The 17,487-nt window shown below is 45.7% G+C and overlaps 1 protein-coding gene across 1 annotated transcript; it reads left to right on the top strand.

Annotated features, from left to right (window-relative positions):
- The first annotated feature begins 6,080 nt into the window (after positions 1-6,080).
- On the top strand, positions 6,081-17,196 carry Tat (tyrosine aminotransferase). The gene is made up of 12 exons (XM_038312573.2): positions 6,081-6,237; positions 7,214-7,460; positions 7,603-7,707; positions 10,158-10,225; positions 11,021-11,179; positions 11,782-11,920; positions 12,516-12,568; positions 13,404-13,556; positions 14,052-14,180; positions 14,554-14,637; positions 15,414-15,512; positions 15,868-17,196. Exons 2-12 carry the CDS (start codon positions 7,226-7,228, stop codon positions 16,006-16,008), a joined length of 1,365 nt encoding a protein of 454 aa, XP_038168501.1. The 5' UTR covers positions 6,081-6,237; positions 7,214-7,225; the 3' UTR covers positions 16,009-17,196.
- Positions 17,197-17,487: the final 291 nt, after the last annotated feature.

The raw sequence follows: 17,487 nt of genomic DNA, 5'->3' as shown, positions 1-17,487 counted from the left end.
TAAGGATACTTAGAACAACAGACTCATTTTGAAATGTTAGTTATGGCCAAAAATGATCGATAATGGTTATCTCTAGGTGGTAAATTATGAACGGATTTTAAAGGTTTATTATTTTATGTGTATGAGTGTTTTGCTTGCATGCATGTAAGTGTACCATGTGCCCTTGGAAGGCGTCAGAATCCCTGGAACTGAAGTTACCATTGGTTGTGAGCCAACCACAGAGGTGCTGAAAACCAAATCCCAGTCCTTGGCAAGAGCATCAAACGCTCTTAACTGCGGAACTATCATCTCTCCAGCCCCCTGGTGGCGGAATTCTTTAAAAAATGTTTTTGCAAGTCAGGTATGGTGGTGTAAAGCCAGCACTTGGGAGGTACAGGCAGAATAGTGAACAGTTCAAGGTCACCATAGGTGCCATAGTGAGTTTGAGGCTAACCTGGCATGCACGAGACTGTCTCAAAAACAAAACAACACCGCCCCAAAGGTAAACAACACCACCCAAAACCCAAGCCAAACAATTAACCCATTTCTTGTGGCAAAAGTGATAACTTAGTTGCTTGGTTTTTATTTTAATATCAATTTTTATTTACTTATTAATTCATTTATTTATCTAGTTTTGAGAAGCCCCAGACTGTAAGCCCTCCTCCCCCCCCCCACATCAATGGAAGGTTTTCACTGTGTCTCTTGACTCACAGCTAAGCTTTTCCAGTGTCAAAGAAACTCCCTAAACAGCTCTGGGTCCTCTCACCCCCCACCTCCCCAGCCCCACCCCAGTCTGCTCTCTATGGAGGGAGAATGGGAAAACATTAGCTCCCAACGGCAGGCAGTACCAGAACTTGTTTGCGTTGCCTGCTTCCCTCTGACCTCAGTCCTGATGTTGGCTCTGGAGCCCAGACGAAGGTGTGTTTATGGCATTGACCCGATGGTGCAGCTGCCCCGGCCCCCTTCGCAGGCCCCTGTGTCCTGCAGCTTCTGCGTCAGTGTTCATATTTGCAGGGCCATTGGCCAAGCCCTGAGCTGCCTGCTGCTCTTTGATCTGTAAACCTGAAGCCACGCCAGCCTGGCCCCAAGGCAGCTGCTCTGGAGCTTTGCAGCCACATCCTGAGCCAAGGTCTCACCTAAGAACAAAAGAGAGTCATTTTCTCCAGAATCAGGCGAGGGATGCGCCCAGATGCTTCATCAAACACGGGGGGCCGAGAAACGGGAACAACAGCCACCCTCGATGAAACAGTTGGGATAAAAGTGTCTGCTTTAATAGTGTCTGTCATTCCCGTCGATCAGTTTGATAGAGTTTTTTTAGGAAACAATTTCCAAAGGGTTTGAAAGTCCTGGGTGGTATGGTAATTAGCCTTTCCAAAAATAAACTGTCACCATACCTAAAGAACTGTAAAATCAGGGTGTGGTGGCTCACACCTGCCATCCCAGTGCCGGGGAGGCAGAGACAAGGCATGGTGGGTTGGAGGACAGCTCGGGGTACTTGGGATGTTCAAAAACAAAAACAGAACTGTTTAAAAACTAAGACTCTGCTATAGAATATTCTAGAACAGAGCATATCATAAAAGATTCAGGAATATACAGATATTTAGTACAAGTTAAAGCAACTTTTAAAATTAGTTAGGAGAGCTGGGTGTGGTGGTACATGCCTTTAATCCCAGCACTTGGAGGTAGGGACAAGCAGACCAGGGCAGGCTGGTCTACAAGGGGAGTTCCAGGCCAACCAGGGCTGCATAGAGAGGCTCTGTTTTAAAAAAAAAAGTAAGGAGAGAGACTCCCATTTCTGTCAATACTGAGAAGGATACCCTGGAAAACCTCCAGTTTCTGAAAACATCTAGAAATATTGGATAAAATACATATCTGAGTTCCTAAGGAGAAAAGGGAACACCATGAGGGCCAAACAAGAAGGCACTGAGACCCTCTGCAAAGGTGAACTAGCCCCACTGCCCTCAGAAGAACTGCCCATGGAGCGGGGTGGGACAAGCTGACAGTCTTTGTGCACAGGAGGGGAGCTGGACCAGGGCCTCGGACCATCCTTGAGGTCTCTTCTCCCTGCCGGCAGTCTCTGGGAGAGCCAGCAGTCTCTGGGAGAGCTGGCAGTCTCTGGACTGCGGTCCCGCTTCCAGAAAACCATCCCACAAACAACAGGAAGGATAAGATTTACCAATCTCTGTTGTACAGGATGTTCTGTTTGCTTTATTTGCAGTAGAAAATCTGAAAGTTTCCCCATGCCCAGCAAGAATGGGACAAACAAGTACTGTGTAGCCATCGGAAGAGAGGTTTCTGGGTGTTGTGGTACATTTCTGTGATCCCGGCGTTCCAGAAGCTGAGGAGGGGGGACTGGGAGTTCAAGATCAGCTTGGGCTACATAGACCCTGTCTCAAAATAAATAAATAAATAAATAAATAAATAAATAAATAAATAAATAAATAAATAATAAACTTGATCTCTTTGTATGATAATAGGAAAATGTTTATATAACATATTAAAATTAAAAACAGCTAGGCCATAGAATAGCTTTGTTCAATAGAATAAAATGTACAACACAAAGCAACTTCAAATTTTAGTAGGAATAATTTTAAAGTTGGAGGGCATTAAAAAAGAGTGATGAAATTAATTAAAAAATCTCTTTAGACTTATTTATTTGATTTTTGTCTATGGGTATTTCGCCTGTATATATGAATGTGCCCCCTCCCCCCTGTGTGTGTCTGATTCCCATGGATGTCAGAAGAGGGTGTTGGATCTCTGGAACTGGGATATGCATGGTGTGACTTGTCTGTATAGCAAGTGTATGAAACACTTGCTAGCTGGAAGGCGCCACACATGCAATGCCACACATGCAACACCACACATGCAATGCCACATATGCAACACTACACGTGCAACACCACACATGCAGCACTGCCGCGCATTGCGGGCCCCATCTGCGCTCTATACGCTAGAACCCAGTTCGCGAGCTTCGGGTAAGGGGCTGGAGGTTGAGGAAACACACGCAGAGACAGACAGACACACAGACCTTCAGTCACTGGTACCAAAAGCCCCTCTTTAATAGCACCATGGAGCTTAAATACCCTGCAGTCAATGGCCAACAGGTGAAAATCCCATCCTCTGATCCTCTAGGCAAAGCACAGCTTTTAGTCACTCCAATTAGAAGGGAAGAGCAGCTGAAGGCCAGGACTTAATTGGTCTCAACACAGCACCACACATGCAACACCACACATGCAGCACCACACATGCAGCACCACACGTGCAATGCCACACATGCAGCACCACACGTGCAACACCACACGTATAACGCCACACATGCAGCACCACACGTGCAACACCACACGTATAACGCCACACATGCAGCAACACACATGCAGTACCACACGTGCAACGCCACACCTTTTAGGACTGTGAATCTGAGCTGTGAGAAGCGGGCAGACCCTTGTAGATACAAAGGCAGCTGGTGGTTCCCAGCAGTAAAGAGGAAGGAGAGTGTAGCTGTCCCACGTCATGGGCTCCCTCTCGGGAGCTAAAGTGTCCTGGAATTAGACGCTGGTGACAGCTGCACAAGACTGTGAGTGTACCGAAGAGAAGTCACTGAATCTTACACTTTAAAAACAAGCAAAAGCCCCTCTTTAATAGCACCATGGTGGCGCACACCTTTGATCCCAGCGCTCAGGAGGTAGAGACAGAAAGATCTCTGTGAGTTCGAGGCCAGCCTGGTATACATCGCCAGTTCCAGGACAGCTAGGGCTACATAATGAGACCATCTCCAAACAAAAACCAAACAGCAATAAATTGTGTGATTTTATTTCTTCTCCCCAGTGTTGAAGTTCCTGACGTTTTAGGTGGCTGCTGAGGACCCAGTATCAGGGCCTCATGCTTGTCAGTGACCAATGTCCTCAGCTGGGCCATATCCCAACTCTTCTTCCTCCTTTGGAGGCAGAGCAGCCCTGGCTTAGGGTTTCTGGAATTAAACTTAAGTTCTTTCTAAATGGAAGGAATTAGACGCCCGCCTTTGCCTGATGCCTCTGTTTCTCCCCTGGAAAGCTGTGGTGGTATCTGCCTGCCTCACGGCATGGGGAAGAGGATGGCTGGACCAGATCTGGATGGCTGAGATATGGAAAGACCAGGAAAACCAGGGTTGTTCAGCACCTGGAGGCGCCGATCACTGCCACTTGGATGGGGTGGACTGAGCTTGTGTCCCAGCAAACAAACAGGGCCTGTGCCTGCGAAGTGACTAAGTCTTGTTATGTTTAACCTCTGAATTGGTGATATTTTTCATAAATTAGCAGGGTGTTGCTGGAATTCTGCTTGGACGTTCTTGCCCCTTTTTCTGACGCTAGGTATCTACAGTCACTTTCTCCTGTGTTTTTTTATTTTTATTTTTATTTTATTTTTTTTGTACAGAGAACTGAACCAAGGTAAGCACTGTACTACTAGCCTCTCCTATCTTTTGAGACAGGGCGTCTCACTGAACCTGAAGCCCACCAACTGAGATAGACTAGCCGGCCATAACACCCCAGGGATCCCCCGTCTCTGTCCTCACAGCGTTGGGCTAACTCACCACCACGGCTAACTTTTATGTGGGTTCTGGGGATTTGAACTCAGGTCCTCATGCTTGCACAACAGCTGCTTTACAGACAGAGCTATCTCCATGGCCCCTACTCTACTCCGGTTTGTGTGGCTGCCCTTGATAGGTTATCCTCTCAGTAACTCTACAGGAAGTAAAGGAAAGAGATTGTTGTTGTTTGAGAATTGGACCTATGCTTTGACTCCTGGAGGAGGTGACTAAGCAGCTTCTTCAGGCAAAGAAAAGGCAAGGATCAACAGAAAGGTCAGCAAGCTTTTAACGAGAGGGACCTAAACTTTAGAAAGGCAAGGTGAGCACACCAGGAATGATCCTGCTGGGCTCCTGAGCTTTTGGCTTGCTGTAGATTTTATTGGAGGGTTATGGTGAGGTGTGCCTTTGGGCACTAGAACTCTGCTGTGCCCGGGGTGATGTGAGCCTTGTGCATTTAAAGCACACTCCACTTGTTGAGGTTCATTGCAGAAAGTGGACGTTATAGACCTGCACGGTGTGATGGTTGAAGCACTATACACGCACAGAGAAGCTACTAAGCAGCCACCAGTCCTAGCACCTCTTGTGGGTGGTGTTATAGCTGCTGTCTTTGCCTGTTGGAGAAGCAGGGAGCATGTATGGTCAGGAAATCAGACTATGTGCTTTCGTTTGGGAGAAAGATCCCACTATGATTGTTGTTGGTTCCTTCGTTAACTTTGTAATGGTATAAGCTGTTCTGGGAATTTGCCATTGTTTAATGAAGAAAACAGTACTTGGAAATTCTCTCCCTTCCACTCAGATACCCAACCCACTGAACACTGGAACAATTTTGCACACCTAATGAAGAGAGAGCTGCAGAGATTTTGGCTACCTTTGTTTCTTGATTGATTATTAATTTATTTTAACTGCCCAGTTTGCTCTATTGAACAGGAGTCCAAAACCCTTTGCCCTGTGATGTGCTAAGTAAAAGGGATTAAAGCACAGTGAAAAAATATGTAGTAGTGATAATAATAATACACATTATTAAACAAGCTGGAGAGTATGATTCTATCTGGCTTTGAAACTTTATTATATGTATGTATGTATGTATGTATGTATTTCTAGTTATCTATTCACATACCTATTTTGGTAAACTGATGAAATTTTTATTTGTTTTTTACTGGAAGTGTGGTTGAGTTTTTGTGAGGATTACAGCTGTCCATGGCAAATCATACATATGGTAAATAGTCAACCAAGCCCTTATCATTGCTCTGTCCAGGAGTGAGCATAGAGTGTACCTGGAGAGGGCACCTGAAGGACCCTTGTTTTTAATCAATGGATGCCTGCACTGTTTTCACAATAAAAAGGACAATGAAGTTATTCACTGTTATCCTAAGTGCCCCCCACAGTGTTTACATCCCACCAATTGACCAGAAAGAGTTAAGAATTCCAGCTACTTGAGGTGATGATAAATCCCAGATTGGATGATGACCCAGGGTTGGGGTGAGAAACAGCAGAGTGTGTTGGGGGAGGTCCAGAGGAGGGCTTAGTTCCCACTCTCAGCCAATGGCACAAGGGTTTCAGGCCCAACGCCCATTGGCTGAAACTATTTCAAGGGTCAGGTTTGTACCTGAACTCATGGTCACAGGACTTGGTGGAGGAGTGCTCGTGAGCTCATAGGTTTGGTGCCTGAAGGCTGCTTTGCTCAGACGTGGAAGGTAATTCCCAAGGTCTTCTGGGCTGTGATGGTGATTGGGACATTCCTGCCTTTCTTTCTGATGCTCTTGCCTTGTCCTGTCCAGGGCTGAGATGCTTATCTGACATGGTTTTACTTTAACTGGCATCAATATTCACCTCTCTCTCTCTCTCTCTCTCTCTCTCTCTCTCTCTCTCTCTCTCTCTCTCTCTCTCTCTCTCTTAATGGTCTTAGGGTTTGAACACTGGCACTGCTGAGCAAGCACTCCACACTGAGATATTACCTTAGTTTTATAAAGTTTCTCAGATAAGGTCTTGCCAAGCTGCCAAGGCTGAAGTAATTACTGGGAAGACCCTTTGTTGGGGGGCAGTGTCTCTGTGGACAGATGGTCCCCCACATGCTTTGAATAAAACTTTCTTGGCTTGTCTTAGAGCATGGGCATTCAAGTGGCCTACAGAGGAATCTCACTTATTCATAGCTGGGAAGATGACGTCATAGGGAAAACACTCTTCATTTAAGATGAGGACTTGATTTCAGATCTCTAGGACCCATGTAAAGTTATATATGTCAGCTCCCATCTGTAACCCCAGTACCCACAGCGAGGTGTGGCAGAGACCCTGCCTCAGACAAGGTGTGAGGTGAGGACTGATGCCCGGGGTTGTCCTCTGACCTTCGCACGGTGCAGTGGCACGTGCTGGTCCCTACCGGCACACGTGCATGCTCTCCTACATTCACACAAAAGGCAAGAGAAAACTCCACCTGTAATAGATAAATTAAATGTAAATAAATAAATGCTTCCTGCTAATTTTGTAATATGGGTTGTTACTTTATTTTCCATCTCCCATTCATAGCAAGCTAACCTGCAAATGGAAGTCTGTACGGAGTTAGTAAGATGCATCTGTGAAGTCACCCCTCACCCTGCTTAGGTCCAAACATAGCTCCCCATCCCACGGTGCCCTGCTTTCGTCATCACGGTGATGTGTTTCTTTTCCCTGTAGGCTTTGCGAGTCATGGACCACTACGTGATCCAGACAAATGACAGTGCCAGCCTGCCTTCAGTTCTGGATGTGCATGTCAATATTGGTGGGAGAAGCTCAGTGCAGGGAAAGATGAAAGGCAGGAAGGCCAGATGGAATGTAAGGCCCTCTGACATGTCCAATAACACTTTTAATCCCATCCGGGCCATCGTGGACAACATGAAGGTGAAGCCCAATCCAAACAAAACTGTGATCTCACTGTCAATTGGTGAGTTTGGTCCACTTGATGGAGGGTTGGCATTGCCCACCCACCTCCCATCCTCTTGGGCTGTTGGGAAGAGAGGAGAGGAGACCTGAACATGGGGATGTAAACTCTAGGTGGCTCTTTCACTTTCCTCTTCCATGAACAGGTGACCCTACTGTGTTTGGAAACCTGCCTACAGACCCTGAAGTTACCCAAGCCATGAAAGATGCCCTGGACTCAGGGAAATACAATGGTTATGCCCCATCCATTGGTAAGCTTGCCCAGAGACAACCCTGGTAGCTTCAAAATCTGTAGTGTTTTTTCTTGTTTTGTTCTGGTTTTGATCATTGCTACATAACACAGTCTGACCTCAAACTAGTGATCCTCCTGCTTTAGCTTTCAAGAACTTGGGTTATAGGCATGTGCTCCCATAATTGGCTTTTAAACTTACTTGTGTGTGTGTGTGTGTGTGTGTCTCATGCATAGAGACAGAGAGAAACAGAGGGGACAGAGGGAAGAGACAGAGAGAGAGAGAGAGAGAGAGAGAGAGAGAGTGAGAGAGAGCGCAATTGTGTGTGTGTGTGTGTTAGTCAGAGAACAACTATGGGATTGGTGTTCTATTTTCATCATGTGTGTCCTAAGGCTTGAACTCGGGGTTGCCAAACTTGGCAACAAGTTCTTTTACCTACTGAGCCCTCTCACCGGCCCACTTTCATGATTTTTAAACAGTATTTCACCTATAATAATTGCCTCTGATTTCCTGATCCATGATTCTGAAGAGCCCAAGATGGAACAGCCCTTTAGATTTAGAGAAGGCCCCCACAGTGGATTCTTAAACACAGCTATTGAGGTCTAATTTCTCTCATGATTCCGTCTGCTTGCTGGAATCTCCTCATTAGGTGCTCAAACACAGTCATTCCTCAAGCAGTTCTGCCCATCTTTACCACAAAGGCCCGAGCGAGTCTGCCTGGCACTCAGTCCTCTGGGCTCTAAATATATTTATACTTGACCCCTTATAAATAGCTCCTTTGTTTCTTTGTGGGTTGAAGCTATGCTTTCATCCTAGCCTTGATCTCTTTGACATATATTTTTAAGCATGTAAGAGGGGACATAAGAAAGAATGGCTGTTAAGTTGGGGACAGGAGTTATTCCTGAGAGCAGGATACTTTCCCATTTAGGGAAACTCCACCTGTTCAAATGTCTCTTCTAAAGATTTTGGTAAAATAAATAATTTCTTGACTTTCTTTGCACAATGTGTGTCTTCCCCTGAGTGTGGTATACACTGAGCCATTCCTATATGCAGAATGAGAAAACAGCAACGTAGTTTCATACTGCTATCAGATTCAAAACTTTTCCAAGCTGGGCGGTGGTGGCGCACGCCTTTAATCCCAGCACTCGGGAGGCAGAGGCAGGCGGATCTGGTCTACAAGAGCTAGTTCCAGGACATTCTCTAAAAAAAGCTGCAGAGAAACCCTGTCTCGAAAAACCAAAAAAAAAAAAAAACTTTTCCAGAGGAATCAGGGACAGGGTTATTATTATTGTTGTTGTTGTTGTTGACAGAGTTTCTCTGTGTAGTTCTGGCTGTCCTGGAACTCACTCCATAGACCAGGTTGGCCTCGAACTTGAACTGAGACAGATCTGTCTGCCTCTGCCTCCTGACTGTTGAGATTAAAGGTGTGCCCCATCACTGCGCAGCTGAGACATGCTTGTAGGTGGATTGCTTACATATTAGAAAGTTGCACAAAAACCAATCAAATTCAAGACTCAAAATTAGGTCACAAAAATATTATAACGAGGGCTAGTGAGATGTCTTAGTGGGTAAAAGTGCTCGCTGCCAAGCCAAATGATCTGAGTTTAATCCCCAGAGCCCACTTAACAGAAGGAGAGCCAACTCCACAGAGTTGTCTTCCAACTGCCACACATGTGCTGTGTTATGTGCACACCCCACATGACACAAATAAATACTTTTGTTATCCAAAGTAATTGAGCTTGGAAGCTGGAATCAAACCTTCATCTGAGAAATGTTCACAGGGTCTGAGCATTGTACAGTGAAGGAGCGGAGCTGATGGTGGTCTCAGGAATACGCTCTCCCCGGAGACCACCTATTTTCCTATTTTCCATTAATACAGTAGGAAATGTTGATCAATGTCACTTGAGAGAACCATTGGTGTATCTTAAACTAAAGAAGATGAATACAGTTTGTATCTTTGCTAACTTGTCTTCTGGAAAGCAATTTTGTAAAACATTATATAATAGGTTTGAAACTGCCAATACTTTAAGCCTGCAAGCCACATTCCATTGGGAATGTTCTAGAAGAGAACCCTTGTACGAAGATACTATAAGTATATTATATAAGATAAAACACTGAAATTGGATCATATGCATTGAAACAGTTGGTTGCATTTAAAAAAAATAGACCCCATATAAAGGGACTCAGGAATAATTTAAACCCTTTTTTACAGCACCATAAAATGCAATCGGAGCAGGCAAGATTATGTAGTGCATTTTATGGTTTGTGAACTGCTTCTTGTTGTCGTCATATATTTGTACTTTTCATAATGCTGCCACGTATAAAGTTAATTCCCTTTACATATGGTGACTGGGCACACAGAACAAACTGGCCCTAAGCAAGGACAGGAAGCAGCTGGAAGCAGTGTTTGGGGCAAGACTGTCACTCAAGGGTGGGAAACCACCAGCTTCCTCTCCCCTGTCTTGTTTCAGGCTACCTGTCCAGTCGGGAGGAGATCGCTTCCTATTATCACTGTGCTGAGGCTCCCCTGGAAGCTAAGGTGAGCCGGGATACCAGCCTAGAGGCCACTGAGCGCAAGCAGACTCCTTGCTTCTATCCCACAAGGAGTGGTGATTTGAGCAGAGCTGAGGAGAACCACCCTTGAACAAATTGAGAACTTCATATATCAGTAATTGTGATTAATGTCGCCACAGTGTAAGAGGTGTCTCCTACTACTGATGAAGTATGGTCACCGAGGCTCAAAGGACCCCCAAATCATCCTAGACTTTATTTCCTTCAGAAGATCATTGAGAAACTATGCAAAAATAGCAAATAACTTAATTTAAAAGAATTTATCATTAGGATGTGTTTAAGTATGTATCTTCCTTCAATCATTTTAGGGCATTGAGAGAGAATGCTAGGGGTCTCATGGCAACCAAGTCCCCGTCAGTACCAATAAGAGGATTGCCTCCTTCCTCATCAAAGAGGTGTCTTTTATCTGGGTTCAGAGAAAAGTCAGGCTTCAAGTCTGCCATCAAAAGTAAATAAATAACTTGGTGAAAAGTAGTCCAAGGTCAATCGAAGATCTCCCTTGAAAGTTGGTTGACTCATAGCCAGCTTGTTCTTTTTAAAGAGATTTGTTTACTTTTTTTAAGTGGCCATCATTTTCAACAACATTTAGAGATACATAAGAGATGGATATTAGGAAGACAGACACATATATATATGATAAATGATAGATGATAGATAGATGATAGATTTGGTTTGGGCTCAGCACAACCTTTCCTATTTTCTTGGCACTTTTTGAAGTAAGTTAATCATTGCTTCCAAGTCCACCCTTCTCCTTTCTTTGCAGGATGTCATTCTGACAAGTGGCTGCAGTCAGGCTATTGAGCTCTGTTTAGCTGTGTTGGCCAATCCAGGACAAAACATCCTTATTCCGAGGCCTGGGTTTTCCCTCTATAGGACTTTGGCTGAATCTATGGGAATTGAGGTCAAGCTCTACAATCTACTGGTAATCGACTTTTGATTTTTTTAAATGTTTATTTTATCTTGAATATATGAGTGTTTTGTCTGTGTGGCACTTGTGTGCCTGCTGGAAGAGGGGGTTAAAGCCCCTAGAACCGAAGCTACAAATGGCTGTGAGCCATCATGTGGGTGCTGGGAATTGAACCTGGGGCCTTTGCAAGCACAGCAAGTACTCTTAACCCTTGAGTCATCTCTCCAGGCTCTGACTTGTAATTTTTGACTCCAGTGCTCAGTTACTACCCTGTGAAAAAAGAAATGGTTCAAAGGTGGAGTTTATTCTTTTAAAAATTATGTTTATTTATTTTGTATGTCTGTTTGTGTGCGTGCATGGAGCAGTGAGCTTGGTGTGTGCAAGCAATGGCACATGTGTAGAGGGCTAAGGACACGTTTCAGGAGTCAGTTCTTTCCTTCCATCACGTGGGGCGTGGGGATGGAACTCAGGTCATCAGGCTTGGTGGCAAGCACCTTTACCAGCTGAGCTATCTCACTGCCTCTTACTCCGTTCTTTATACTAAATCCTTGGGTTGAGTATTCCGCCTAAATTGTTCAGAAACATCCCAGTCTCACTCTTTTTTTTTTCTTTCTCAGCCTGAGAAGTCTTGGGAAATTGACCTAAAACAACTGGAATCTCTGATTGATGGCAAGACGGCTTGTCTCGTTGTCAACAACCCCTCAAATCCCTGTGGTTCCGTGTTCAGTAAGAGGCACCTTCAGAAGATACTGGCAGGTAAGTGCCAAAGGCCCCTGCACGGGGGAAGAAGTGAGAGCAGAATCCTTTAGCTGTTGTCCTGAGCCTGGGATGGAGGTGGAGAAATGCCAGCCCCAGCTCTAGTCAATGCCGTGTCATGGACCCCAGGGCTAGTTTAAAAGAAGGGGGAAATGAGAAATACAGGGTGCACATCCCTAGTCCCCAAACGGCAAGCATTCCATTTTGGTGCATTTGGCATTTTCAGATTAGAAACGTTCAAATGGCAAGACTGTATAAATATCCCCCAATCTCTCTTTTTAAAATCGGAAACAAAGACAAACAAACAAACAAACAAACAAAACTCCTGACGAACCATAACAATGAAACACTCAAATCTCAAGCCCCTGTCCCAGGCATCTTGGTTAAGAGGGCCTTTCACCCGTATTTGCCTTGGCTACCACCATGTGGAAGAGAGAGTCTGAACTACTTGCTTAAATGGCAGAGTTAGGCTAACATCAGAGACCCACGAGCTCAGAAAGCAGACCCCAGAGGCCTAGGTATGAAGAAATGACGAGATCATTCAAACTGAAAGTGAATCCAGCATGGTTTATTTATTTATTTTTTTAATTTTCAGTGGCTGAAAGGCAATGTGTCCCCATCTTAGCTGACGAGATCTACGGTGACATGGTAAGTCCAGGGCGGGTTATAACACTATGATGGAGTGCCAGTACCATTTTGTTTGATGGGGCGTCTAGAGTTAGCTAATAGACTCTTTGGAAGTTGTGCACAGCCCTCTCTTCAAATGCACAGCCCACGTCTCCTTAGCTCATTTGTTGTTCGCTTATTTAATTCAAAGAACGGGGAAATCCCTAAAGTTGGGATTTACTTGAATATCGATGCCAAGTTGCTAGGATATAAAGGTATTTGTAGATTTCTTGTTTATAGATGTGTATTTGTAAGAGTTGGTGGGGGGCGGTCCTTAAACTGTAACCCAGTGGGTGAGTACATGCCTAGGACATGCTTGAGTTTGGGTCCAATTCCCAGCATCAGAAATTTAAAAAAAGGTGCCGCTGAAGAGGGAGGACCGTTGTATTACTGACTGGGGAGTATTATTCTAGACTGCCTTGGAAATATTACATATGACAAATGTGCTGTGTGGCCTTTTAATCCCTCCCCAAATCTGAGTTCTGCAACATAGTTTGGCCCAGGAATGTTAGATACTGGATTATTTTATTTATTTATTACCTTTTTAAAAAAAAATCTATAATTCCACCAGCCCTAATTCCACAGTGCCAATTTTCAGAAATCTATTCGACTAGAGCCTCTGTATCCATTTTAGGCTTCCTTTAATCCAGATCACACACCAAATTGTCTTTGGATAAGTTTTCCTGAACCACGTGGGATCCAGTCATGCCTGAGGGTGGGAAGGGGCCTGACGATTCTTTTCTCTGTCCCTCGACGTCTAAGGAGGGGGAATGGAAGTCTCAAGATCCAGAACATTCAAGAGCTCCTCTTTCCTCAGGTGTTTTCCGATGGCAAATATGAACCCCTGGCCACCCTCAGCACCAATGTCCCCATCCTGTCCTGCGGTGGGTTGGCCAAGCGCTGGCTGGTTCCTGGTTGGAGGTTGGGCTGGATCCTCATACATGATCGAAGAGACATTTTTGGCAACGAGGTGAGAGAATTGGGTGAAATGGCGTGAGTAATTTCGTGTTTGTGTTTGGTTTGAACACTCAGTGCTGTGGAGGTAGGGCTTCCTCCCCCTCCCGACAGTATTGCTCACAGTGCCTGGAAAGGTGATGAATGTTCCTCATCCAAACCCAGTATCACAAGTTTCGGTCTCTGGGTCTGTGAAGAAATTTCATCGGCCTCCAATTTTAAGACTCTGGAAGGGCAGACATTCACCGTAGTGAAAGCGCTATTGCTCGTGTGTTATGAACCCTATTTATATTTTATCTTCACGACACCCTTTGAGACCATTTGACAGTCAAGAAAAGCCGGGTGCAGAGAAGTTACATCTGCCCACAGTCACACGCAGGTTGTAGACGCAGGCAGTATAATGTAAGAGGGTCACTTAGGGACCCTCCCTTCCAGAGATCAAAGGCCAGAATAGAGTCACCACACAGGGGTGTTTTAGAAGGGCTAAATCGTTGTTTCCTGGGGATTCTAGATTCGAGATGGGCTGGTGAAGCTGAGCCAGAGGATCCTGGGGCCGTGCACCATTGTCCAGGGAGCCCTGAAAAGTATCCTTCAGCGGACCCCTCAAGAGTTCTACCACGACACTTTAAGCTTCCTTAAGGTAAAACGGCAGCTGGGAGCCTTCCACTTGAGGAATTTGGGAGCCAGAGAACACATCAGTGGAACAAGGAATAATCTTCCCTAATTTCTGCTCCAATGTGGGGCTTCCAAATCACAAGGGCGCCAATGTCATTTTCCATAGACACATTCTTCTCACTTCCTGTAACTCACTCTGTCTTGCTGAGAACATGAAGTGAGGGGGTTTTGGTCTTGTTACCTCTTTGTGCCTTCAATGAAGGCTCTACCTTCAATGATGATTTTATTTCTTTTTAAAAGAAATAGCTTTATTATACAAAATTTACATGTAAAATTCATGATTTTCTTTTACTTAAAGTTTGATCCTTGATTTTTTTTCTTTCTGCCCTTTCTTGTAGTCCAATGCAGAACTCTGCTATGGGGCATTGGCTGCCATTCCTGGACTCCAGCCAGTTCGCCCTTCTGGAGCCATGTACCTTATGGTAAGTGTGTGTGGGGTGTGTGTGTGTGTGTGTGTGTGTGTGTGTGGTGTGTTGAGTTGTGTGTGTGGTGTGGTGTGGTGTGTGTGTGCATGTGTGTATGTGTGTGTGTTGAGTTGTGTGTATGGTGTGTGTATGTATAGAAGTGATAAAGCACAGGAGACTGGCTTGGCAGGATTGTCATGGGTGGTCAAGCAGGGTATGCCTCGATCTACAAAGACAATGAGTTAGGCACCGGTCCCCATCATTTGAGGAATTACCTTGTTATGAATTATCCCAGTGCTTTGATTTAACCTGTGCTCACAAAACTCTCCCAACAACCAATACAGCCACCATCTCATGCATAGATAAAGGGCATGCTTTGTGCTTCATAGCTGAGACTGATGTTGGTTCCTTCAGAGACAGGGGGACCACATAGGGATTTTGTAGCCCGGGGATGCTTAATGTCCTGTAATTGATGGGGTCGACCCTACAAAGTAAAAAATTACTTGGTCCTAGGGCTAACTTTACCTCTTTTGAGAAAAGAAAAAATGGCATTTCTTTTCCTATCTTCATTTATCAACATCTAGGAAGGAACCCTCCGATAAACTCCAATATGTACATAAACATGCCCTCTCCTCCCAGCCAGGAGCTCCTGAGTCCCGAGTGGTGATGTTCTTAGTTATGGGCAGGAGCGCGCCCCGGCAGCTTTCGAGGAGCCCCTGCCCTCATTTCTGGCACAGGAAACTGGCCTGTGTTCCTCTGGTGACACGCTGGTCTCTCCGCTCTCATTGGTACAGGTTGGAATTGAGATGGAACATTTCCCAGAGTTTGAGAATGATGTGGCGTTCACAGAGCGGTTATTTGCTGAGCAGTCTGTCCACTGCCTCCCAGCGACAGTGAGTGCCGTGTCTCCGGACCCCTGAGGTCTTCCTGAGCTATGTTTTAGCCTAACCTGCTCTCCCATGCCAAGTGTTCTCATTTGATAAGATTTCAACTGGTGTGTTTTATGGCTTCTCCTCCATCATTATCCCCCCAGTAACAGGAAGATAAGTTGGAAACACTACTGTGGGTGGGAGGAGAACAGTTTAAGACGAAGTAACTCAGTGGCTGACTCAGCAATCCAGGCATGGGGTATGGAGCAAACTGACTCTCTTGATGTAATGGGTCTTGCAGACTAGAGGCCTGGCTATGCTAGGGTGAGCCAGTATCAGATTCAGTTGCCCTGGAGATAACAAGTCCTTGTTTTTGCAGTGCTTCGAGTACCCAAATTTCTTCCGAGTTGTCATCACGGTCCCCGAGGTGATGATGCTGGAGGCTTGTAGCCGGATCCAGGAGTTCTGTGAACAGCACTACCACTGTGCTGAGGGCAGCCAGGAGGAGTGTGACAAATGACGTGTGCCTTCACGCATCCTCCTGAAGACGTGCGCCCTCACGCATCCTCCTGAAGACGTGCGCCCTCACGCATCCTCCTGAAGACGTGCGCCCTCACGCATCCTCCTGAAGACGTGCGCCCTCACGCATCCTCCTGAAGACGTGCGCCCTCACGCATCCTCCTGAAGACGTGCGCCCTCACGCATCCTCCTGAAGACGTGCGCCCTCACGCATCCTCCTGAAGACGTGCGCCCTCACGCATCCTCCTGAAGACGTGCGCCCTCACGCATCCTCCTGAAGACGTGCGCCCTCACGCATCCTCCTGAAGACGTGCGCCCTCACGCATTCTCCTGAAGACGTGCGCCCTCACGCATCCTCCTGAAGATGCGTCCCATCCAAAGAGGGCTGCACTGGGCTGTTCCCCTTCAGGGAGTTAGGTGTCCATCCAGTCACATCCTACACACACCCGGAACCCCAAATTCTCCACTCACTGGACTCTGCTGGAGGGACCCAGGAGTTCATTGCATGCCCACCCTACCCCCTACAGTTTTATAGCTTCCTTATCCTGAGAGCACCAGGAGAGCAGGTTTACCAGAAAGAAGGTGGAACGAGAAAAGTGAGAGGTCAGGATGGGAGAACCAGGATGACTCCCACGCTGTCAGGAGCATCCTCTCCACCCAGGTCCCAGGTCACCTCTGGGGCTGCCTCACTTCAGACTCGCCTTGCACTCTTTCATGTAGAGCTACATTGGAAGGAATGTGAACTCGGTTAATTGTCTTCTCAGCACATTAGCAAACTATTTAAAGGGTCCTTGGCAGAAGGTTTTTTTTTTTTTTTTTTTTTTTTTTTTTTTTTTTTTTTAGAATTATTTTGCAGCACCAATAAATGCCAGCTTCCTAACCGATCGGCTTCCAACGTTTAGATTCACTTGCATCAGGTTTTCTCAAAAACAGGAAGACACCTCATTGTGGGAGGAAGAAGGGATGACAGCGCTTGCCAGAGACACTGCTGTGTGCAGGCCGGCACCCTCCGCGGAGCCTTCTTGTAGAGGCATCGTCACTTCTGCTGCCATGTGGATATTGATTTATTAATATTTGTTATATTATCTTTTCGTATATTTTCTAAGAAACATTTATATTATTAGATCTTTTATTTTGTCAAGGGCATAAATTATTATTTTCTTTTTTAAAATAAATTTTATCAAGTATGCGTCTCTGTGAAATGTTTTCTCTGGGGGGTGGGGTTCCGATCCCAAGGATGAGTCCAGTCTGTTACCCGTAAGGTGTCTGTAGTAGTCATTTCGTCATTGCTGGAACTAAACACCTGACCTAAGCCGCTCAAGGAGTGGAGGGTTTATTCTGCCCCTCGGTTCGGGGGTGGGGGGGGGTGGGATACAGTCCATCCTGGGGGCGGGGCGGTGGCGAGAGAGGAACACTTGCTGTGGTCAGTTCGATTTCTCCTTTTGAGTCATTCCAGGGCCCTGGCCACGGAATGTTGCTG

Source organism: Arvicola amphibius, chromosome 15 (genome assembly GCF_903992535.2).
Source record: "Arvicola amphibius chromosome 15, mArvAmp1.2, whole genome shotgun sequence".
Lineage (NCBI taxonomy): Eukaryota > Metazoa > Chordata > Mammalia > Rodentia > Cricetidae > Arvicola > Arvicola amphibius.
Note: the sequence above shows the minus strand (reverse complement) of the source record. Positions and strands in the feature narration are given on the sequence as shown.

Coding starts and splice junctions, on each gene's coding strand:
- Tat (XM_038312573.2), top strand. CDS start 7,226: ATGGACCACTACGTGATCCAGACAAATGACAGTGCCAGCCTGCCTTCA. Junction 11,921..12,515: donor CCTTCAGAAGATACTGGCAG/GTAAGTGCCAAA, acceptor TTTAATTTTCAG/TGGCTGAAAGGCAATGTGTC. Junction 14,638..15,413: donor CTGGAGCCATGTACCTTATG/GTAAGTGTGTGT, acceptor TCATTGGTACAG/GTTGGAATTGAGATGGAACA.